The 24,132-nt window shown below is 39.1% G+C and overlaps 1 protein-coding gene across 15 annotated transcripts in view; it reads left to right on the top strand.

Moving 5' to 3' along the window:
• CLHC1 (clathrin heavy chain linker domain containing 1) overlaps nucleotides 1-23,516 on the top strand; it is a 54,878-nt gene extending 31,362 nt beyond the window's left edge. For 10 of the 15 annotated variants that reach the window (XM_064277073.1, XM_064277077.1, XM_064277066.1 and 7 more), the window contains 8 exons: nucleotides 3,041-3,242; nucleotides 3,356-3,468; nucleotides 4,138-4,222; nucleotides 5,580-5,686; nucleotides 9,868-10,042; nucleotides 14,445-14,647; nucleotides 16,059-16,238; nucleotides 19,636-23,516. In XM_064277073.1, coding sequence (XP_064133143.1) covers nucleotides 3,041-3,242; nucleotides 3,356-3,468; nucleotides 4,138-4,222; nucleotides 5,580-5,686; nucleotides 9,868-10,042; nucleotides 14,445-14,647; nucleotides 16,059-16,238; nucleotides 19,636-19,832 — 1,262 coding nt within the window. In that variant the 3' untranslated portion in view covers nucleotides 19,833-23,516. The other 5 variants (XM_064277080.1, XM_064277078.1, XM_064277079.1 and 2 more) reach the window with 5 other exon arrangements.
• Nucleotides 23,517-24,132: the final 616 nt, after the last annotated feature.

Below are 24,132 nucleotides of genomic sequence, written 5' to 3' on the forward strand. Positions count from 1 at the left end.
CCACATACTTTTTTGTGCTGAGACGTTTTTCTTAGTAGATTGTGAGATCCTCATTTTCATAATGTTTAACTTTATGTTAGTTGAGTCGTTACGTTTTTCTTGGCTTTTTTCCTGAGTTATGGAGTTGATATTCCTTTTTGTGGTTACCTTATTATTTACCCCTATTTTTCTAAGTAAAAACCTAACTTGTATCGTTCTATATCACCTTGTATCACTCTCCATCTGGCAGTTCAATGCCTCCTGTATTTAATCCCTCTTTTTAATTATTGTGATCTTTTACCTATTGACTTCCATGATTCCCTGTTATGTGTATTATTTTATTTATTTATTAGAATTAATCTTAATTTGTTTGTTTTTGTGCTTTCCCTATTTGAGTTGATATCAGGACGTTCTGTTTTGTGACCTTGTATTGTGCCGGTACCTGATATTATTGGTCATTTGACCAAACAATCTCCTTTAGCATTTCTTGTAGCCTTGGTTTGGTTTCTGCAAATTCTCTAAACTTGTGTTTATCTGTAAATATCTTAATTTCTCCTTCATATTTCAGAGAGAGTTTTGCTGTATATATGATCCTTGGTTGGCAGTTTTTCTCCTTCAGTGCTCTGTATACGTCGTCCCATTCCCTTCTTGCCTGCATGGTTTCTGCTGAGTAGTCTGAACTTATTCTTATTGATTCTCCCTTGAAGGAAACCTTTCTTTTCTCCCTGGCTGCTTTTAAAATTTTCTGTTTATCTTTGGTTTTGGCGAGTTTGATGATAATATGTCTTGGTGTTTTTCTTTTTGGATCAATCTTAAATGGGGTTCAATGAGCATCTTGGATAGATATCCTTTCGTCTTTCATGATGTCAGGGAAGTTTTGTGTCAGGAGTTCTTCAACTATTTTCTCTGTGTTTTCTGTCCCCCCTCCCTGTTCTGGGACTCCAATCACTCACAAGTTATCCTTCTTGATAGAGTCCCACATGATTCTTAGGGTTTCTTCATTTTTTTAAATTCTTTTATCTGATTTTTTTTCAGCTATGTTGGTGTTGATTCCCTGGTCCTCCAGATGTCCCAGTCTACATTCTAATTGCTCGAGTCTGCTCCTCTGACTTCCTATTGTGTTGTCTAATTCTGTAATTTTATTGTTAATCTTTTGGATTTCTACATGCTGTCTCTCTATGGATTCTTGCAACTTATTAATTTTTCCACTATGTTCTTGAATAATCTTTTTGAGTTCTTCAACAGTTTTATCAGTGTGTTCCTTGGCTTTTTCTGCAGTTAGCCTAATTTCATTTGTGATGTCTTTAAGCATTCTGTAAATTAGTTTTTTATATTCTGTATCTGATAATTCCAGGATTGTATCTTCATTTGGGAAAGATTTTGATTCTTTTGTTTGGGAGGGTTGGAGAAGCTGTCATGGTCTGCTTCTTTATGTGGTTTGATATGGACTGCTGTCTACGAGCCATCACTGGGAAACTAGTTTTTCCAGAAAATCGGCTGACTGGTACGCTGGCTCCTGGCTCTGAAAACAATCACTGTCTCCCCGTATTTGTTTGTTCTCCATCTCTAAATCTGTGTTTGTTGTTCAGAGTTCGTAGATTGTTATGTATGTGATCGATTCACTTGTTTTTCCGAGTCTTTGTTGCAAGAGGGATCCGTGGTAGCGTCCACCTAGTCTGCCATCTTGGCCCCGCCCTCCTCAAATCTATTCTTGATGTGGTCTCTACATTCAGGTGGGATATGCTCAAGGTCATACTTTGGCTTTTGTGGACTTGTTCTAATTCAACTTCAGCTTGCATATGAGTAATTGATGGTCTGTTCCTCAGTCGGCCCCTGGCCTTGTTCTGACTGATGATATTGAGCTTTTCCATTGTCTCTTTCCACAGATACAGTCGATTTGATTCCTGTGTATTCCATCTGGCAAGATCCATGTGTATAATCGCAGTTTATGTTGTTGAAACAAGGTATTTGCGATGAAGAAGTCATCAGTCTTGCAAAATTCTATCATAATCTCCAGTATCGTTTCTATCACCAGGGCCGTATTTTTCAACTACCAGTCCTTCTTCTTGGTTTCTGACTTTCACATTCCAATCACCAGTAATTATCAATGTGTCTTGATTGCATGTTTGATCAATTTCAGACTGCAGAAGTTGGTAAAAAGCTTCAATTTCTTCTGTAAATTTGAATAACAGTCGTATTAATTGGTCTTCCTTGTAGGCGTGTGGATATTATCCTGTCACTGACAGTGCTGTACTTCAGGATAGATTCTGAAATGAGATTTTTGAGGATGAATGCAACACCATTCCTCTTCAAGTTGTCATTCCCGTCATAGTAGACCTTGTGATGGTCTGATTCAGAATGGCCAAGACCAGTGCATTTCAGCTCACTGATGCCTAGCAAAGTACAAATAAGATACATAGGAGTAAGTACAGAATAATTAGCAAATTGATTAAGTGCTCAGTTAATTCAAGATAAAGGAATGATTAAAATCAAGTAGGATTAACTCAGGGAAGCTTCTGGGGAATTTGAGGTGTGTGGTAAGGATGAAAATCGGCCAGAAGCAGAAGGGAAGGTGTTGGAAGTGTAAGTGTGTGCACATATTGAATCAAGGAGACAGAGAGGGAGAGAGTACTGAAGATTTGACAAGCATTTGTGAGTTGTGTGTTAGAGAGAGTAAGCGTTATCCTGGGGTTAGCTGTAATAGTAATGGGAGATTTACTTAGGAAGAATTCAATTGACAGGAATTCTGAATTGTTAGGCAGAGGCTCTTGGTGCGATTGAGCAATAATTCCAGTTAGAGGTTTGCAGGGTGTGATGATAAGGCCTTTTTTTTTTTTTTCTTTTTTAAAGATTTAAGATTTGTGTGTCTCAGGACAGTCACTGATGATAGGCTTAAAACTGCTGTCATTTAAGAGTGTAGGCTTTGTCTTTTTATGTTTGGTAAGCTACAAATTCATGCTACCATTTCTGAATTATTTCTTAACGTAGTAAACTGTCTCCAAGACTCGCTGTTTGAGCACACAGCCCCACTAATGGTTTGTTTTGCTCCCTTTTGCTGTAGGCATGACTCTTCAAGAATCCGTCAATCTAGATGCTCTCACTAAACACCTGAAACATCTTGAAGATAAATATGCAGAAATTAAACAAACGATGTCAATCAAATACGTGTCAGCTCAAAGGAAGGCCGATTTAGATGAGGAAATGATTATGTTGTTAAAGCAGAGAGACGTAGCTGAAAATCTGAACAAAGAGTTACAGTCTCGGTATGAAAGTTGATTATATCTCTTTAAAGTCTGAATCTTTTATTTGTGTTTATTCTAATAGTCCATCACTTGATTTTAGGCTCATATGTTGTTGCTATTTGTTGTCTTTATAGTCATCAAAGAATGCAAATTATTTCACACGCACTTACTTCATGGGTAAGATCGGATATGAGCGGATCATTTCAAGTCACCGTGGAGCAAATTCAGAAAACCAAAGATTTACACGGTAGTTTATCTGTATTTTTAAATTAGCACAAATAATGGAAGACTTTTCTTTTTTCCATAAAGCTAAAGAGTGGGTCTTTCCAAGACCAAATTTAAAGGAAGCAGCTGCTAGGTCTCCGTTACCCTGTGGGCTTCTTCCTTCAGCAGCTACCAGGTGACTGGTAAAGAACAGACTTGGTGAGCCAAAGGGAGAATACCTGAAAATGTACCTAGAACAAGGAGGAAAGGAGTTAGCTCCGTTCAGGAAGAGGTTGATGTTGTTAGAAGCCATAGCATTAAGCTGTTGGAATTGGAATCTCCGCCATGCCAGTCCACTTCCACAAGTTGCTGTAAAAAAAATTGGCATATGCTTATGAAAATACCTTGAGGGGGGAAGGCGAGGTGGGCAAACAGATGTAGAAGGCTTGCATTATTTATGTAAAATGCAGTATATGTGTGTGTGTGTATTTTTTTCTGTTGGTTGACACGGTGGCTGCAACAGTGGGCTCAAACATAGCAACGATTGTGAGGATGGTACAGGACTGGGCAGTGTTTTGTTCTGTTGTATACAGGGTCACTATAAGTCAGAATTGACTCTATGGCACCAAATAACAACAACAGCAAATATATGTATATATTTTATTGGTAACCATTTTTAAATATTTTATGGTGCTGCTTTTAATACTGACAGGTGACCAAGGTACTGTGGAGGACTTGCTTGAAGATGATCCAAGCAAGGCAAAAGAAGCTGAAATTTTGCTTTGCTATATCGAAAGGCAAGTAACTCAAGAACTTTGATTTTTGATGTTAAAATGACCATATTTAGTATCTCAATCTTTTATATCTTTAAAATTCTACTCAAGTAGACAAATTAGAAAATAAACTAAAATATAATATTTTGCATAGATTCCTTGTGAAAAAAATGCCAAATTGGTAGTTTGAGAGATTTTTCAGAAGTGATAGGAGAATTGAATTGTTAATACAAGTTTTATTTATATATTTTTTGTATTCTCTAGACTTCAACCTGATGTTACAAAGTATTTTTGACAGTATATCTTCTTGATTCAGATTACCCTGGCCCATTCAGTACTTTTTTCTCCTTATTTCCATCCTATGACGTATTAAGAAGGCATATCTCTTCCTAATACTTACTAAGTTATTGTATATAGTGTGTAATAGAGGCTTAGAGGCTTAAACAGATCTAAGACTATATTCTTTAAGAAGTTAATTTACAGATTATAAGACCAATATATAAAGAACATTATGTAATATTCCTAGTTTTATATGTTAAACAGTTGCCAACTGTTGTTTGGCTTGTCAGTATAATAAACAGGAGGTAAAGATATATATATATATATATTTTTTGGCACCAATTCTATGTTACTTCCTTACACTGTGTCCTTCTTTAAGCCTATCAACTTAAGATATGTGAGAAAAATCCCCTGTTGAGTTCAAGTTTCATGTATTTTGCTTAATATTGATTACCTTAGCACCTTTCTCATCCTATACATTTCTTTGCAGCTTTGTAAATTCTTCTTGCCATCGTTTATTAATTGTGAGGTTAGGGCTGATATGGAGACCTTTTGCCATTGCAAGAGGAATAGAGGCTTAAGTTATCTTAACTCTTTGTCTTTCCTTCTGATGCTAGTCTAGTATTAAAGTGAGAGTGTGATCAAGAGCAACGTAGGATTCTGAACACCAGGGACACCTCTTGATCTCCGTCTTGGCAGCCTGTATATTCAATTAATATTCTCTCCTAGGCTGAGCCTCTAAGCATATTGCCTTTCTTTCCCCTGACACACCTTCTCGTTTGAGAGAAAAAGAGATCTGAGCTCACTGTAAATTCACTTCAAATTCTTCCATTCTATTCTCTATGGCTTGCTGTAAATTCAACAGGAATAAAGCCCAGAATCAGGTTCAAAGTCAGCTGGCAGGTGAGAGTTTTATTCTGTGGCTACAGCAAAACAACAGAATGTCAAGGAAAGAACTGAAAGTACATCTCACAGAGTGAATGAACCACTTTTTGTTGTTATATCTTATTATGTAAGTATATTTAGTCTGTATTAGACATTTCTAATCAGTTTTCTTTTTTGTGTGTTACATTATAATGCTTATAAAACGCAATGGCTGTAGGTTCAATGAATTAATCACACTTGGTGAATATGAAAAGGCAGCTATTTTTGCAGCGAACAGTCCCAGAAGAATTCTTCGAAACATTGGTACAATGAATAAATTTAAGGGTAAGCATTTCTGTATGATTCATATATGTATATATAAATTTCAGAGTCACTGTGTCAATTTCTACAAAAAAAGCTCCTGGGATTTTGATTGAGATTACATTGAATGGATAGAGCAATCTGAGGAGAACTGACACTGAGCAATACTGGGTCTTCTGAGCAATGAACACAATATACCAAAAAAAAAAAACCAAACCCAGTGCCGTCAAGTCAATTCCAACTCATAGTGACCCTATAGGTCAGAGTAGAACTGCCCCATAGAGTTTCCAAGGAGTGCCTGGCAGATTCAAACTGCCGACCCTTTGGTTAGAAGCCGTAGCACTTAACCACCCCAACACAGTACAGCTCTCCTTTTATTTAGGTTGTTTAATTTCTCTCAGTAATGTTTAGTAGTTTTCAGCATACAGGTCTTGCACATCTTTTGTCATATTTATCCTAAAGAATAGTCTAGTTTTTATGCTATTGTAAATTGTATTTTTTATTTCAATTTCCAATTATTTGTTGCTGGTATGTAGAAAAGGAGCCCCGGTGATGCAGTGGCTAAAGCAATCGACTGCTAACCAAAAGATCGGCAGTTGGAAACCACCAGCGGCTCTTTGGGGGAAAGATGTGGCCGTCTGCTTCTGTAGAGATTTATAGCCTTCGAAACCCTATGGGGTTGCTATGAGTTGGGATCAACTCGATGACAGTGGATTGGAAGCAATAAAAAAATCCGTATGACAGATTCTCTGTGCTAAAATCCCTATATTTCATTAATAGACTCTCAGTCAGAATCAGTTCTTTACTTCATGCCTGGTTTTATCAAGCTTTGGTATTCTAACTGGATCGTTGAACAAACTAGACTTGCTGGAGTTCAGAGCAGGAAATAACTTCATTCCTCCTCGCTGTTGTCCTCTAAAGGGGCAATGTTGACTTGCCCATCTCGGTTACTGCATGGTATGTCGGTAGGGTCATAGTTTTTTCCACTCACTTTTCAGATATTAATAGTTTTATTTTTAGGTACCCAAAAGTCTAGTCTAAAGTGAATAGAAACTGTAAACTTTTAATTAACCAAAGACTTCTGCTTCCCAGCCTGGGTCTGACTTGACTCTATGACCTCTAGGTGACAAGGAGACGTGTTTGTTCTTTATCCTTCTACTCCTCCTCCTCTAATCAGTGGGCAGCTTTTGAGTCAGGCTGTGTAAGAGACACAATAGGTCTTACTTGACTGGTGTAACGTGGTGGTCTGGCCTTGGTGCTTCCCGGTGTGGCAGATGCCCGAAGCTGGCTTTTATTAGCCACGTAGTAGATACTTTTTGGAACCTCTCCTTATCGGGGTCTTCCCACTGCACCTTTTACTGATTCAGGAGGTACTGCTTTGGCTGGATGCTTATGACTTTCCCTTTAGCTGTTGTTCCTGGTGGTGTGCACCCTCAAGACAAGTTCAGCCTTCCTACCTTCCATGGGTGCTTCTTCACCCTTGAGGAGCATGCACTCTTGTGGAAGTAGAATATGTTCCTACTTTAGCTCTCTTTCCTCCCTCTGGACTCAGAACTTTAAACTTTTCCAGGGAAATGTCAGGCACTGGTCTCTGTGCCTTCCAAACCTAAGACACCCTTGTCCAGTTGTTCTCTTAAAATTTTTCTCACTTGACTTTGAGTAGGGGTGTTAAATAAAAATCTGGGGGGAAAATCTGGCAAATAAGATATGGGTGCTAAATTTACTTCCTGCTAGCAAAAATCTGATGGATTCATTTAGAAATCAGAGAGATTGTTTCCTCTCCCTCACCCCACCCAGAAGTTCAAGTACTGGGTGTATACACAGTTTAAATAAAGGAGAATTGTAGTCATGCTAGTTTGGAACTGAGATACTCTAACTGGTCATTGACTGGGCCCACATGTAAATATCAAGATCCTAATTTATCATTGTCATCGGATTATTTTCAACGTTGGGACATGTCAGACTAAATATTTACTTCTGGATGTTCGGTTTTGTGCTTGTCTCATTTCACTGGTCAGAGAGCAGTATAGTTTGTGTTAGGAATTTGGCCCTTTGTGTTTCTGCAACACACCTTTTGTCTCCTCTCTTCATTTCATAGTTTTTCTTTGGTCGTGGCAGATTTATACCATTACCAGGAAAAGCCAGCCTCTTAGTTCTTTGTCAGAGGGAAGCATTTATCTTCTCTGCGTCTCGCAATGGTGGGAGGGTGTCATAGATTGAATTGTTCCCCCTGAAAATATGTGTCAACTTGGCTAGGCCATGATTCCCAGCATTGTGTGGTTGTCCTCCATTTTGTGATCTGATGCAATTATCCTATATATTGTAAATCTTAACCTCTATGATGTTAATTAGGCAGGATTAGAGGCAGTTATGTTAATGAGGCAGGACTCAATCTACAGGATTAGGTTGTATCTTGAGTCAATCTCTTTTGAGATATATAAGAGAGGAGCGAGCAGAGAGGAGAGGGACTTCCTACCACCAAGACAGAAGAGCTAGGAGAATAGCGCATCCTTTGGACCTGGGTCCCTGCACTGAGAAGCTTCTAGACCCAAGGGGAGATTGATGACAACGACTTTCACCTTGAGCCGGCAGAGAGAGAAAGCCTTCCCCTGGAGCTGGCACCCTGAATTCAGACTTCTAGCCTCCTAGACGTGAGAGAATAAATTTCTGTTTGTTAAAGCCATCCACTTGTGGTATTTCTCTTATACCAGCACTAGGTGACTAAGAGGGGAAGCAGACGGCACGCCAACAGCTCTCTCCACCGAAATCGCTCAGCAGATCTTCCAATTACTCTTCCCGTCTCTTATGTAGCCTAGAGGTGACTGTGGGCTATCGGTGGCAGAAGTAGTTTTTCAGTGTGTGGACACTGAGCTTCTTTATTCTTAGCTAAGCTTTGGAGCCTAAATGAAAACCAAGGCCACAATAAAAAGCCCCATTTAAAGAAAATCTGTTGTTCCATCCCAAGGCAGATCTAAAACAAACTCTTTGGTTAGTGAAGGATGCTCCGGCCAAGCACATAAATGGCAACAAGAAGTGACAAAAAGCAATGGACGGGAGAGGAAACTTACAAAAAGCAGATGTGAGAATTCAAAAAAGCGTGTTATCTAGGACCATTTAGTGTCAGACTTCATTTCTCCAGATGAAAATATTGTACATTAATTGGAAACATTGTACAATAATTGATATTCATAATAATGACATTGATTAGGAGGAAACTTTATTATTAAATATTTATTTTGAGAAATGAAGAATTCACAACATTTTACAGAAAATTGTCAGTCAAAAACTTTAGAATAGTTTTGGCATTTAAAGGAGTAAACTTTAGTTATGTCGAAAACTGTGTTGTGTGCAATGTTTATTCCCTAGTAATTCTGGATAAAGAGCCCTGGTGAGTCATTCTCTAAGACTGTTGAATAACGCTTTCTAACCGAGCCACTAAAGCAGAAATATTCCATAAAACTAGAATAATATTGATTATTTCTCCAGCCCATTCAGATTTTAATCTAATGTTCTTAATAGCAGTTATTGCTTATCTAAATGTTTATGGTTAAAAAAGAAAAGAGTATAAGAAGTCTGATAATTCAGCACTATACTAGTATTTTTGTGACAATGAAACAGTGGAGAAGGTTTTCTAGTTTCTAATTTTGATCTTTTTTGTTATAAATTTTCGGATTTTTTTTGGTCACAAAGTGTAAAATAATGATTCGTTCTTGTGTGGGCGATAGATGATACTAAATTTTCTATGATTCAGAAATTAAGTTTTATAATCAGAAAGAGATGGGCAGTATTAGTTTCCTAGGGCTTCCATAACAAATGATCACAAACATGGTGGCTTAACAACAGAAGTTTAATCTTTCGCAGTTCTGGAGGCCAGAAGTTTGAAAACGAGGTCACTGCGGCTGGTTCACTCCGGAGGCTCCAGAGGAGAGTCCATTCCATGTGTCTCTTAGTTACTGGTGGCTGCAGGCGATCCTTGGTGTTCCTCAACTCGTAGACACATCACTCTAATCTCGGCCTTTGTCTTCCCTTGTGATATTTAGTTGTTATTCCAAAGAACCCATAGGCCTTAGTTGAAAGTCACAAATGTGCAGATAATTTTAGGTTACTAAAATTTTGAGAAAATGTGAAGAGATGAAAATAATATGAAATAAAAAGCAAACTATTACTTAAAATATTTGACTCAAAAACTTTTCTTCTTTCTGTAGCTGCTGGAAAAATTAGAGGAAAGCCTTCTCCATTACTGTTATTTTTTGAGGCGCTCTTCAGCACAAGCCAGGCTTCTAAACGTCCTATTGATGCAGCTCTAACCGTGGAAGGCATCAAGTGTGGATTATCTGAAAAACGGTTAGATTTAGTTATACACTGGGTCACCCAGGAAAGGTAAGCAAAGTTAAGCTTTTAAATTCATTTTTACATTTGGTTAATAAAATTGTTTGTTCTTCTCAAAATTTTTAATAGCTTTCTCATCAATACATTATTGGAGCATTTACTTCAGGTCCTAATACAATTAATCAATCAGAAAGTATTTACTAAGCATTCATGGAGTAATGGGGGCCAGCCACAATGAGCCCAGCTCATTGATTCCCAGCAATTCACAAGATGATTCATGATCACTTAATGGTGAATGGAAGTTAAGCAGTAAGAATAGACAGAGATTGACCAGTGTCACATCACGGGGCGGGGGGGAAGGCAGGAACCTAGCTCTCCACAGGCTGTGGGTACGTGTAAATACCAACATACAGGTTTTTGGTAGCTACAGCCACGTTTCCTGAGGCTGAATGAGTAATGAGTAACTCTTTTAGTCTATGTAGTGACGGCAATACTGGAACAAAACAACAATACCAGTATTTCTGATAGCATTTATTTATTTCTCTTATTAATAATTATATAATACATAATTATATAATTATTATAGTTCGTATTTGTTTAATTCATATCTGATTATTTCTTTAATGATATGTCTTTTTAATTGTGGTAAAGTATATTTTGGTATCTAAGTGTGGAAATCAGGGAATTGCTTACTAAATAATTGATTTGCACTCAGAAGCTGCCTTCTGATTTTAGACCCACTTCTCTGCTGCCTACCCCAACAAACACAGAGGACATTATTTTCCTTGACAGGAATTTTCGGTAAAGAGATATTTTGTGGGAGTTTCAAGATATTATTTAAATGTTATCAGCATTTTGTTACATGTACGTAGACATCAATATTATGTGATTCCTGTTTTTCTGTAGCTATTGTTTAAAAATATAGCTAGAGCACAATTTTTATATAATCAGTAGTTAGAAGTGACATCTTTAATCACACCCAAATGTTCTTTTGGCTTATGCTGGTAGTTTCTAGGTGAAGTTACTGGAATAGTACAGATGGTTCACATCAGTTGTGTATGAAGATGATGCACTAAAATATGATGACAGGCAGCCGAGCCAACATGGCACCGTAGACAAATGCACCATGGCAACCCTCTGCAGCAAAGACCTGCAAAACTAAGTAAAACAGATACAGACGTCAATCTTGGAACCCCGAGCATCAAATGAAGGGATAAAGAACTGGTTCAGACACCAAATGGAAGAAGAAACTGATGGAAAACAGAGAATAGTGGGAGACATGGAGTGGAAGTCCCCTGCTGGTTAACACAGCACAGTGTCACCATCTTGCAACACAGCCAGCAATGACCCTGGACAGGGAGTACAAGAAGGCAACTTCACAGAGCTTCCCACAGGAGACAGAGCACCTGCTAACCAGAGAAATACACTTTCCACCCCTCACCCTTCTGCCCTGTACACCACTTCGACCCCTTCCCAATGAGCCACACTGTGCCACTCAGCTAGAGAGGTACCCCCTGTCGGCCCCGCCCCGCCGGCCAGGTCCCACCGTGCCATTTTTTTTCCCTTTCTTCCTTTTCTTTCTCCCTCCCACCTAACCCTTTATACCACCTCCCCCTCTTTCTGCCAGTCCTTGCCACACCACTGTGGCTAGAGAGCCACCGGTGTACTGGCCCGCTGTTGCCCCAGGCCCCCCTGTCCCCACCTGCGGCCCCCACCACACCACCAATTTTTTTTTAATTTCTTTTCTTTCTCCCTCCCACCTAGCCCAGTATGTCACCTTCCCACTAGCACCAGGTTTGCCCCACCCCACTGCTGGCCCCCACTGCACTGCTATTTTTTTTTCTGTTTCTTTTCTTTTTTGTTTTCTCTTTCTTCCCTCTCTTTCTCCTCCCTACTTATCCCTATACAGAACTCCCCTCCCCCTCCAGCCCCCACCATGGCGCGACAGCTAGAGCATAAAAATGGGCAAAGGTTATGAACAGACACTTCACCAAAGAAGACATTCAGGAGCTAACAGACACGTGAGGAAATACTTGCAATCTTTAGCCATTAGAGAAATGCATATTAAAACTACAATGAGATACCATCTTAGCCCAACATTACTAGCATGAATCAAAAATGAAAAAAGAAAGAAAATAGCAAATGTTGGAAAGGTTGCAGATAGATTGGAACTCTTATGCACTGCTGGTGGGAATGTAAAATGATACAACCACTATGGAAAACAATATGGTGTCTCCTTAAAAAGCTAAAAATTGAAATACCATAGATCCAGAGTCCAACTCCTGGAGTATATCCTGGAGCAATAAGAGCCATCACGTGAGTAGACATATGCACACCCACGTTCTTTGCAGCATTATTCACAATAGCAAAAATATGGAAAAAACCCAAATGCCTATCAACAAATGGATAAACAAATTATAGTGCATACAGTCAATGGAATACTACGAACCGATAAAGAACAATGACGAATCCTCAAAACATCTCACAACATGAATAAACCTAGAGGGCATTATGCTGAATGAAATATGTCAATTACAAAAGGACAAATATTTTATGAGACCACCATTATAAAAACTCAAGTAAAGGTTTATACACAGAGGAAAACAATTTTTGATGGTTACGAGGGAGGGGAGGTTGTGAGGAAGGAGGGGAAATCACTAACTGGATAATAGACAAGTGTTAACTTTGGTGAAAGGAAAGACAACACACAATGTAGGCAAAGTCACAACTTGACTAAGGCAAAGCCATGGAAGTTTCCTAGACACATCCAAACCCCTTGAGAGGCTGAGTTACTGGGACTAAGGGCTGGGGACCATGGTCTTGGGGGACATCTAGGTCAACTGGCATAACATAGTTCATAAAATAATGTTCTACATCCTACTTTGGTGAGTAGCGTCTGGGGTCTTAAAAGCTTGCGAGCGGCCATCTAAGATACATCTATTGGTCCTGTCATGTTCAGAGCAAAGGAGAGTGAAGAAAACCAAAGACACAAGGAAAATGTTAGTCCAAAGGACTAGTGGACCACATGAACCACAGCCTCCACTAGCCTGAGCCCAGAAGAACTAGATGGTGCCCGGCTACCACAATCAGCTGCTCTGACAGGATCACAATAGATCTCCTGTTCTGGACAAAGTGGAAAAAAAAAATGTAGAACAAAATTCAAATTCACACACATGCACACAAAAGACCAGACTTACTCATCTGACAGAGACTGGAGGAACCCCTGAGACTATGGCCTCTGGATACCCTGCTAACTCAGAACTGAAGCCACTCCTGAAGTCCACCTTTCAGACAAAGATTAGACAGGCCTATGAAACAAACAATAACACACATGAGGAATGTGCTTCTTAGTTCAGTCACGTATATGGGACCAAATGGGTAACATCTGCCCAAATAGAAAGATGAGAAGGCAGGAAGGGACAGGAAACCTGGACAAATGGACACAGGAACCCGGGATGTAAAGGGAAAGGGGAAGAATGCTAACACATTGTGGGAATTGCAACAATGTCACAAAACAATTTGTGCAAAAATTTTTGAATGAGAAACTAATTTGCGGTTTCAGCTAAAACACAATTTTCAGCTAAAACACAATTTTTTTTTTATGACATATTTTGGTCATTTATTGTTTTATTGTGTGTTGTCTTTCCTTTCACCAAAGTTAACACTTGTCTATTATCCAGTTAGTGATTTCCTTTATTCAACTGAGCCATCTTAAAAGAATGCCTTCTCCTAGTATAAGAGCTATGTGTTTGTTCTTTCCTATTTTAAAAATCTCTAGCAAGTTTTAAAAATAACAGTGATGTCACACCTTCTTTGTTTTCCTTTTAGTACAAATGCTTGCAAGATTTATCATTAATTATGAGCTGAAATCCTGGTGGCGTGGTGGTTAAGTGCCACTGCTGCTAACTAAAAGTTGGTAGTTCGAATCTACCAGGCGCTCCTTGGAAATCCTATGGGGTGGTTCTACTCTGTCCTTACCTGATGCTATGAGTCGTAATGGACCCAATGGCAATGGGTTTAGTTTTTGTTTTTTTATGAGCCGAAATCAGTTGTCATCTTTAAGGAACATTTAATAAGCGTCTGCAAGGTTTAGAATCTAGGTAAGTACTGAGAGCCCCAATGAGAGACCTTTTGTTTAGCTCGTTATTTTCAATCCCACTGGTCTTTCCAGAAGAGTTTTAACCTTGTTTGTGGATTTTTTAAAAACTTGAGCTCACCTTCACCAAAATGTCTTCCCCCAAAGGAATACATAGTCGATTGTTTTTGTTCTTGCTCTTAAGTCTTTCACATGCTGATCAATTGCTTATTAGAATTCTTACAGGCCCTAGGAAACCCAGCTCCACCGTGGGCCCTGGGAAGCCCAGCTCCACTGTGTTGGATTTTGAAATATTCCGGCATCTCATCCAGTCATCTAGAGCTCTCAGATATGTGCCTACTGGTCTGCTTTCTCTAGGCTAACATTTTCTGAGGAGGCTGGGGATGTGATTCATGATTATGCGGAGCAGGATACGTACAACAAGGCCAAATGCGTGGCCTTAGCTCAGATTATCTACAATGAATGTGGCCTGCACAAGAAAGCTCTTCTTTGCCTGTGTAAACTTGGTCAAATTTACGGGGCCATGGAATACATCCAACAATTCAAGGACTTTACTTCTGGTAAGGAAAAAAAAAAACAAAACCTGCTTGTTCATATACATTTGAATTCTGGGTTTTAATTTAAGATCACTAGTGATAGCAGGCAATATTTTAAACTTAATTGATAAAATATATATATGGTAAGTAGGACATTTCATTTGTAATTTTTAAAGAAAACTGGAGCTAGCCTACTTTGCTGTTAGGCATTCAGATATCTTGTTTTTCTTCAACATATAAATATTTAGTAAGCTGGACAGTCCCAGACATATACAGTTTTAAAGATAAATTTAATAAATATGTTTGAACATGCTACTTAAAGAATTTTTTTTAAATAGCCGAACATATTGGTCATATTGTATAGTGTTTGGAATTGTAATATAAGCATTAGAAGGGAAAAATTAGTGAACTAAAGTTCATTTCGATTTTTTTGAAACACCTAAGTTGCAATTAGGCAGTAGAAAAATTGCACTTACTTTGAATATTAAATGCAGTGATTTAATGTATGTATAAGTTCCCAGAACAGTATTTGTTTAGTAAATACATACTAGATTACCTTGTATTGACTTTCAGATTGCAAATTATATTTATGATAGTTTTTGAAAAGCTCTCAGCAATTATTCTGAAAATTATCTCTTTTGTGCCCCGAGAAGAATACTTTAACAAATTTAAAAAGTTAAAACAAAGTTTAGAAATTTAAGAATGTAAGTTATAAATGTAGTTTTTAGATTACCTTAGTAGTTAACTAGGAGATTGAACCCTACAAAGTTGCTCTTTTTGTAACCCCAAAATGATCAGATGTTGGCAACTTCATATGGTTCTACTTATGGCTAATTGAACTAGCTAATGGCTTCTTAAAATCTTTTTTAAATTTTTAAATATTCGCTATTTTAAATAACAAAATTATTAAGCCCCTTTTTGGTACAAGGCACAGAAAGACACACATTATACTCACTAGAAGCTGCCTAAATATAAGCAACAAAATGTAGACAAATATAACATAGTATTAGATGGAACCTTAGAAATGATCTCCAACTCTAGGCCTTTTCACGTGCAGAAGTTGAGGTCCAAACGGTTACAGATGACACAGCTGGAACTAGAATTCAGGCTACCTGGTTACCAGTCTAGTTCCTTCTATCATGCCACGTTTCTTTTCACGATAGTCCTTTGATAAATGTTTTGGTTTCTTTTTGGCGTTCTTTGTTATGAGTTGTTTTTCTTTAATTTTTGTGTGTGTTTTTTTTTGTTGTTTTTGGTTTTTTTGACTGGGGATGGCGCTGCTGAGTTTGGTGTGGAGTTAGGCGTTGACGGGGGCTTGGAAGGATTGGATAAAAACGCGTAGATCAGGAAGGATAGGCATTATCTGTTCCCAGTTCCTAGTTGATATTCTACCGTATTAGGATATTGAGGCACAGTTTCTCCTTTTTGCTTTCAGATGACCTGTTGCAGCTCATAACGTTATGTCCCCAAACTGAATTAATTCATTGTCTCACTAAAGAGTGGAATGGGAAACCACCACCTTTATCTTTGGGTCTTGCCATACTTCATCTGTTCTCTGTAGATATGAAAAAGGTTGGCATTAAGCTACTTCAAGAAGTAAATAAAGGCGGGAAAGGTAAGTAGAGTAAAATGTTATGGAAGAAACAGCAGTTATATAATGTTGTATATATCATGTATGATATATAAATAGGGTTATTTATGGGACTGAATATGAGACAGGAAGTTGCTAGTCACAGCTGAGATACTTTAACAATATTGAGGATAAGATTCAAGATGATTATGTATGTGCTGAACTCAAATCTTCTACAAATTCTCTTGAAAAAAGTTAACTTTAGAAGTTTATAAATATAAAGATTAATATGTCAATAGTAGTCTGTGGGCAATAGTATATATCTCTTGAAAGAATTAGAGTGAACAGACAGTCTTTATGAAGCTTGAGGGAAATATAATAACAACTAACACTATGCTAAAAAATTTAAATGATTTTAATTATACATATTAAAATACATGTATATTTAGCAATCTCTTATATGTGTTTCAAATATTATTTGGACATAATTATATATTTTTTTATTCTTAAACCAGTTATATGCATATTTACGTGATTTTCACTCAGAACCTAACTCTGCAGGAAGTCTAGAATAACTAAGCAGATCTCTCCTTTTCTTTCCCTTCACTAATTTTATATAGAAACTTGACCAGACAACTCGATTTTAAATTTTTGTTTGGGGCCAGTGAAAGAATGGCATTATGTGATCCATAAATTGCTTGAAAACATACTTGGGAAGATAATTTTTATTTTAAAATTATCGTAACAGATATCAGCTAAAATATATTGATGGGAAGATTATAATCATGGGAGAAAGAAAATAACAGTGAGATAATATTCTAAAAAGAGATGCCCTGTCATGAAGTACCATATCCTGCAGATGGTAGATAAGAAATGAGTTCCATAAATAGATATATTCCAAAAGTCACTATAACTGATTTTCAAAAGTAGATAATATCATTGTTGTTGTTGCTGTGTGCCATTGACTCTACTCTGACTCATAGCGACCATACAGGACAGAGTAGAAATGCCCCATCGGTTTTCCTAGGCTCTAAAGTTTAACGTTTTCTCAAGCTGAAAGAACTGAAGAAAACATTCAAGCCTCCAGTTGGATTATTGAGGGATTCTATGGGCAAAATATTGAATGAAGCAGGAAGCATCAAAAGAAGATGGACGGAATACACTGACTCATTGTACCAAATAGAACTGGTCGATGTTTAACCATTTGAGGAAGTAACATACAGCCAAGAACTGATGGTATTGAAAGAAGTCCAAGCTACACTGAAGGCAATGGCAAAAAACAAGGCTCCAGGAATTGATGGAATACCAACCGAGACGTTTCAAGAAACGGATGCAGTGCTGGAGGCACTTACTCTTCTATGCCAAGAAATTTGGAAGACAGCTACTTGGCCAACTGACTGGAAGATATCCATGTTTGTGCCCATTCCAAGGAAAGATAATCCAACAGAATTGGTAAATTATCGAACAACATCAGTAATATCACACAGAGTAAAATTTTGCTGAAGATATAATTCAAAAGTGGTTGCAGCAGTACATTGACAGGGAACTGCCAGGAATTCAAGCTGGATTCCGAAGAGGACGAGGAATGAGGGATGTCATTGCTGATGTCAGATGGATATTGGCTGAAAGCACAGAATGCCAGAAGGATATTTACCTGTGTTTTATTGACTATGCAGAGGCATTCGATTGTGTGAATCATAACAAATTATGGATAACATTGTGAAGAATGGGAATTCCAGAACCTGTCCATAGACAAAGAGGCAGTCATTTGAACAGAGCAAGGGGTTACTGCATGGTTTAAAATCAAGAAAGGAGTGTGTCAGGGTTGTATCCTCTCACCATACTTATTTAATCTGTATACCGAGCAAATAATCCAAGAAGCTGGACTACATAAAGAAGAACATGGTAACAGGATTGGAGGAAGCCTCGTTAACAACCAGTGATATGCAGATGACACAACCTTCCTTGCTGAAAGTGAAGAGGACTTGAAGCACTTACCAATGAAGATGAAAGACTACAGCCTTCAGTATGGATGACACCTCAACATAAAGAAAACAAAAATCCTTACAACTGGATCAGTAAGCAACATCATGATAAACAGAGAAAATATTGAAGTTGTAAAGAATTTCATTTTACTTGGATCCACAATCAACTACCATGAAAGCAACAGTCAAGAAATCAAACAATATATTGCATTGGGCAAATCTGCTGCAAAAGACCTTAAAGTGTTAAAAAGCAAAGATATCACTTTGAGGACTAAGGTGCACCTGACCCAAGCCATGGTCTTCTCAATTGCCTCATATGCGTGCGAAAGTTGGACAATGAATAAGGAAGACCAAAGAAGAATTGATGCCTTTGAATTATGGTGCTGACGAAGAATATTGAATATACCATGGTCTGCAGAAGGAACAAATGTGTCTTGGAGGAAGTACAATCAGAATGCTCCTTAGAAGTGAAAATGGCAAGACTTCGACTCACATACTTTGGACATGTCATCAGGAGGGACCAGTCCCTGGAAAAGGACATCATTCTTGGTAAACCAGAGGGTCAGCAAAAGAGAGGAAGACCCTCAAGGAGTTGGACTGACACAGTGGCTACAACAGTGGGCTCAACCATAGCAACAATTGTGAGGATGGTGCAGGACTGGGCAGTGTTTCATGCTGTTGTTTATAGGGTTGCTATGAGTCGGAAACAACTCAATGGCACCTAACAACAGTCTTTATGGGAGCAGATCTCCAGGTCTTTTTTCCTGCAGAGCCCCTGGTGGGTTAAAACTGCTGGCCGCTTGGTTAGCAGCTGAGTGCTTTAACCATTGTACCGCCAGAGTTCTTTAAATAATATCACAAATATTTTTCTAAAGGAAATTAAAGAAGGATGTTATTTATTAAAGAAATTTAACAAATGAAATAAATATCATTAGATTTCTTTAATTAAAAAAAATCCTTCTTTTATTTCCTTTAGAACAATACTTGTTACAGAAGCCCTGTCATTAAGAGGTTTCCATCTAGGCATAGGGTGAAGATTTATCAAAGAGCTTCTTAAGCCCATGGGTCAGCACTAGGAGAGCCTTCATCGAGTTTCTGAAGGATCACGAAAACCAGACCAGTTCAGTTATTTGATAGTTTCTGGTGTCTTATAGACTCTGTGAATAAGGCTGAGCCCACCTACTTGACTTTCTGAGCTCCCTGTCTGGTAGCCTTCAGCATCTGCTACCTCACCAAGGAAATGAGTAGAGGAGTGTGGAGTGTGAGAAGTGTTCGACGATTGAACTGAGCTGGACTAAGTGCCCCACAGGTTAGATCATTGAACTTACGGGAATCAGGTGGATGTTAATAGCACCCCACTTGAAGTGGTGTCCTTTTCTAGCTTTGAAGAATCCCTTGATGTGGATTATCAAATAAGGGTAAGTGCCATACTATTAATGTCCTATTTTTCTCCTCAGATGCAGTAGAACACCTTATGATAAATGATCCGTTTTGCTCCCTAGAAAGGTGGCAAGAAATGGCGGATATATGTTTACAGAATGGCTTTGACAAATTATCTAACGACATTATGTCCATTCTTCGATCTCAGGCTGGAGTTACAGAAATTTCTGAAGAGGATGACTCGGTCAACTTAATGGGACATGTCTTTTGGTAGTTCCGTATCTTAACCAGCTGAGGGAGCTTGTATAACACTCTGTGGGTCTGTGGGTTGGGCACACTGATGTTGGCATAACTACCTTATAAATAAACCTGGAGTATGAAGCCCTGAAAAATAAATCACAATTCCTTTGTTATGACGACATTTAGGTTTGTGCTTGATATTTATAGCCTTGCTTCCTTTTTTTGTATGGTCATTTCTTATGAACCTTGATAAAATGCAATGATATAACTTCATGTAAAACTCAGTGTGGGCCTTTCTAGATAAGGGCCTAAGCTGATGCCCAGATACATTCCTTTTGGGTGATCTAATTTGATAAGAACTGAGGAAGGTGTGAGTAGTATCCTGTCTGTTAGACTGCCTTCCAAAATATCAAATGCTACACTCTTGACTTGACAAAAGAATGCAGAATGTCATTTCAAGGTTGGATACTCTGGGGAGAATCTCAAGTGTAGTAATTTTGTGCTGCTGATTTAAAGAAGGGCCACTTGCTTTGGTAGATACGCACAACAAAGGTTAGGCTTCCATTATAAAAGTTGGAATCTTGCCATGTTCTGACCTAGGGTGAAAACCCGCCAAATTTTACATGGAAGTGGAACCAGGACAGCAGTAGGCATAGAAAGTGTGTCAGGGGAGGTGGGCTTAGATCATTTCAAGTGCCTGAATAAGTATTTGATAAGTCAAGAGTTCTGTGTCAAGGACAGGTGTGATGTTCAAAATATTTAACGATCAGTGTGGCATGGCCACCCGTTGAGCAGAACAGATGCCAGACTGAGCAGAGCGGCTCTCAGCCCTTATGCCACACCAGGGAACACCAGCTGAATGCCAGCTTGATCCTGGCCTGGTAAAAATGAGCTGCTGTTAGATAGAATGAGAGCAAAGGGCTGAGCTTGTCCCCTCCTAAATTTAAATTGAATGTGTAGTTTTTATTTTGTAATGGAAAAAATATGAACTTGGAGTCAGACAGCCTCATATTCAAATTCTGATCTTACGTCTTATTCATTTGTAAAATATGGGCAGTAATGCCTCCCCTAGGGGTTGTTGTGAGGATTAGTGATGATGATGTGTGTCATATAAGTGTACAGCATAAAGGTAGAACTTAGTATGAGACAGCCGTTATTTCTATGTAATAGGTCCTAGAGACACATCTTCTTCTACTTGGTCTATTCTTACGAAAGCCCAATTTCTATCTCTCTGTAATTATGTAATCATCTCTCTTTGGAATATTTGATATATGGATATACCTTATTGCCTGTTAATATCTTAAGCTGTCTGTTAATTAGGGTTGCCTGGCTTATCTAATAAATCCAGAAGGGTAATTACTGAGTTTTCAGTTTTTCCATATAGTGCTTAACACAGTATTGGATAATTATAATCCAGTTTCCTAAAACTTAGTATTTTTGCTAAGGTAATATATGTGCACAGTTTAGTCATATATTACTAAAAGCCTTATAATATCTAATAATATTTTGATTTCTGGCCTTCACATTAGTCATTATGTTTGAAAAGGAAAGATGAAGGGTGAAAAAAAGAAAAGGAAAGAAAGAGGGGATTTCTTCATGTACCAATGGCTCGACACCCTTTTTTCTTTGAGACTTGTATGATTGGTAGAAGGCTGTTATGTGCCCATTGACAGAACTTAGAAAAAAAATGTGTCCATGAGAGACAGGAGAGTGAAGTAGGTATGTAAATCTGGAGAAAGCCTGAGGCAGCATCTGTTGTTGTTGTTACTGTTAATTTTGCCTTGGTTTTAAAATGTTTTCCTCCACTTATTATAATTCCTTCTCTGTTAGCAGTACCTTTGGCAGCTTTCCCAAGGAAAGTGAAACTTGACAAGTGAGTATAAATTAAAATGCCTGGAGATGGAAAATGGAATTGGGAGGAAGAGCAGGAATATAAAGCCAAGTGGGAAAGAAGAAAGGGTTGGGTCGTGAGCAGCACAGGGCTTGGCAACTAAGAACCTCCCTGTAAGCCACACTGAGAAGTATGATGGGCCTTGTAGCACAGAAGCCTGGTGTCTTAGGCTGGGTTCTCTAGAGAAGCAAAATCAGTGAAGTATATAAATATAGAGAGATTTATAGCAAGGAAATGGCTCATGTGGTTGTAGAGGCTGGAACGTCCCAAGTCCGTGGGTCAGGATAGAGGCTCCTCCATCCTGATTCATGGAGCCACAGGGGCTGGCAAACCCAAGATCGGCAGGTCAGAAAGCAGGGCTCTGACTTACACGCTGTGAAGACTGATAAATCCCAGGATCGGCGGGTAAGATGGCCGGTAAGCTGTTAGCTCAGGTCCCAGACGAACAAGAACCAGCTGCAGGATCCAGAGCGAGCAAAAGCCTGTGAGCCTTGCTAGAATGTCCACTTATATTTGATGCAGGCGACACGCCCAAGGAGACTCCTTTCAACGTATTGGTTACTCACAGCAGATCCCATCATGGAGGTGATCACATTATATCAAATCTCACCATGGAAGTGATCACAACATCATATGACTGCCAAAGTACATCATAACTGCCAAGCCGCTGAGTCTCATGGCCCAGCCAAGGTGACACACAACCTTAACCATCACACCTGGGTTCTAGACAAGCCACTATGTACCTTTGTTTCCTATTCTTCACGTCAAGATGAATTTGTTTTGACTAGATAATCCTTCTTCCCTTTTCCAACTATAGAATTCATAATTCTTAAAAGGAATAAATGATTTCCTAGTGCTTCTTGACTTTCTGCCTAAAATTTAAATACAAAGATTCAACATCAGCTTCAACAATACATACTGAATACTAATTTTGTATACAGTCTTTGCTATCAAGATGACAACTTCAATGGAAAGACACATTTTTTTTTTTTAATTACTAACAATAATTCCTTGGTATCATGTAATACCCAGCCCATGTTCAGATTTCACCAACTGCTTACAAATGCCTTTTTACAATTGAGTTGTTCCAACTAGCATCTAAACGAGGTTAACGTGTTCTATTTGGGTGTTGTGTTTCTTCATCTGGAGTATGCCTCCTCCCCTCTCCTTTTTGCCCTCTTGCCATTGACTGGTTCATATTGGGTTGGTTATGCATTTTGAATTGGTCTGATTGCTTCCGTATGGTATTGTCTAATTTGCTCCTCTAGTTCCCACATTTCCTATAAATGGAAGTTAGCTCTAAAGGCTGGACTAGATTTTAGTTCAGCTCTTTTAGCAAGAATACGTCATAGGTGATGCTGAGCACTTCACGTTTCATAATATAAGGCACAAAATGGTGGTTGTCTCATCCTATTGCTTTTTGAGGTAATGTTGAAAATCCTTAACATGGCCTAAAAAACTCTGTGTAATCAGGGTTCCGGCTAGATTTTCTGCACCCATACATCCCACTGTGCTCCTCGCTTTCTTTGAACCAGATATTTGCCTTCTTCAGTGCGGTCACTAGGGGGTGGGGACTGCAGACTGCATCCACTGTCAGAGTAGGTGACATCAAAACAACCCCAGGGTCTGCATGGGTGCTGCCGAGATAGGAGCCGCCAAGGCAGTGGTATCACCAGGGCTGGTGTCACCCATCACCCAGTGTGGTAACTCCTCACACCCCCCCACATCCCCTGTCACCCGCCAGTCAGGTGTGGCTGGCCAGGCGAGGTGACCACCACTGGTTAGAGAGGAGGGTCTCCACCTTGGCCAATGGGAGAGGGCAGGAGCTGTGGGGTGGCACCAGGAAGGGTGGGGCTGTGCCTTAGAGGGCTGGGCCCTGTCCTGGGGGGCTGAGAAGGCAGGGCGGGACCACTTACCCAAGGCGGGGGGGGGGTTTGCTGGTCAGCCCCACCCACCCCTGGCAGGGGAGGATGACACCATAAGTTACCACATTGGCTAATACGAACCCTAGTGACACCACTGGCCATTTTTCTTCTAACATGCTTTAAAACATGCTGTTTCTTCTACCTGGAAGCCTTCTCCTTCCCTTTTTATCGTGTAATAACTTCTTTCTTCAGATCTCAGCTCAGTTAAAACTTTCTCATGTTATATGCTGTGATTCTCAGTGGTTTGACAGACATTATGTGATCATCCTCCATTTTGTGATCTGATGTGAGCAGCCAATGAGTAGGAAGGGGAGTTTCCCTGGGAATGTGGCATCCAATATATATGGAAGTTCTGGCAAAGTGCATGCTCTCTCAACCCTGCGTTTGTCTTGTCATCCTCTGACCTCTGGTTCTTGGGACATGAGCCAGCAGCCTGCAGTCTGACCTGCAGATTTCGGATTTGCCAGCTCCTGGAACCCATGAGCCAGCAGCCTGCAGTCTGACCTGTAGATTTCGGA

The sequence above is a fragment of the Loxodonta africana genome, chromosome 26, assembly GCF_030014295.1.
Source record: "Loxodonta africana isolate mLoxAfr1 chromosome 26, mLoxAfr1.hap2, whole genome shotgun sequence".
NCBI classification, from domain to species: domain Eukaryota; kingdom Metazoa; phylum Chordata; class Mammalia; order Proboscidea; family Elephantidae; genus Loxodonta; species Loxodonta africana.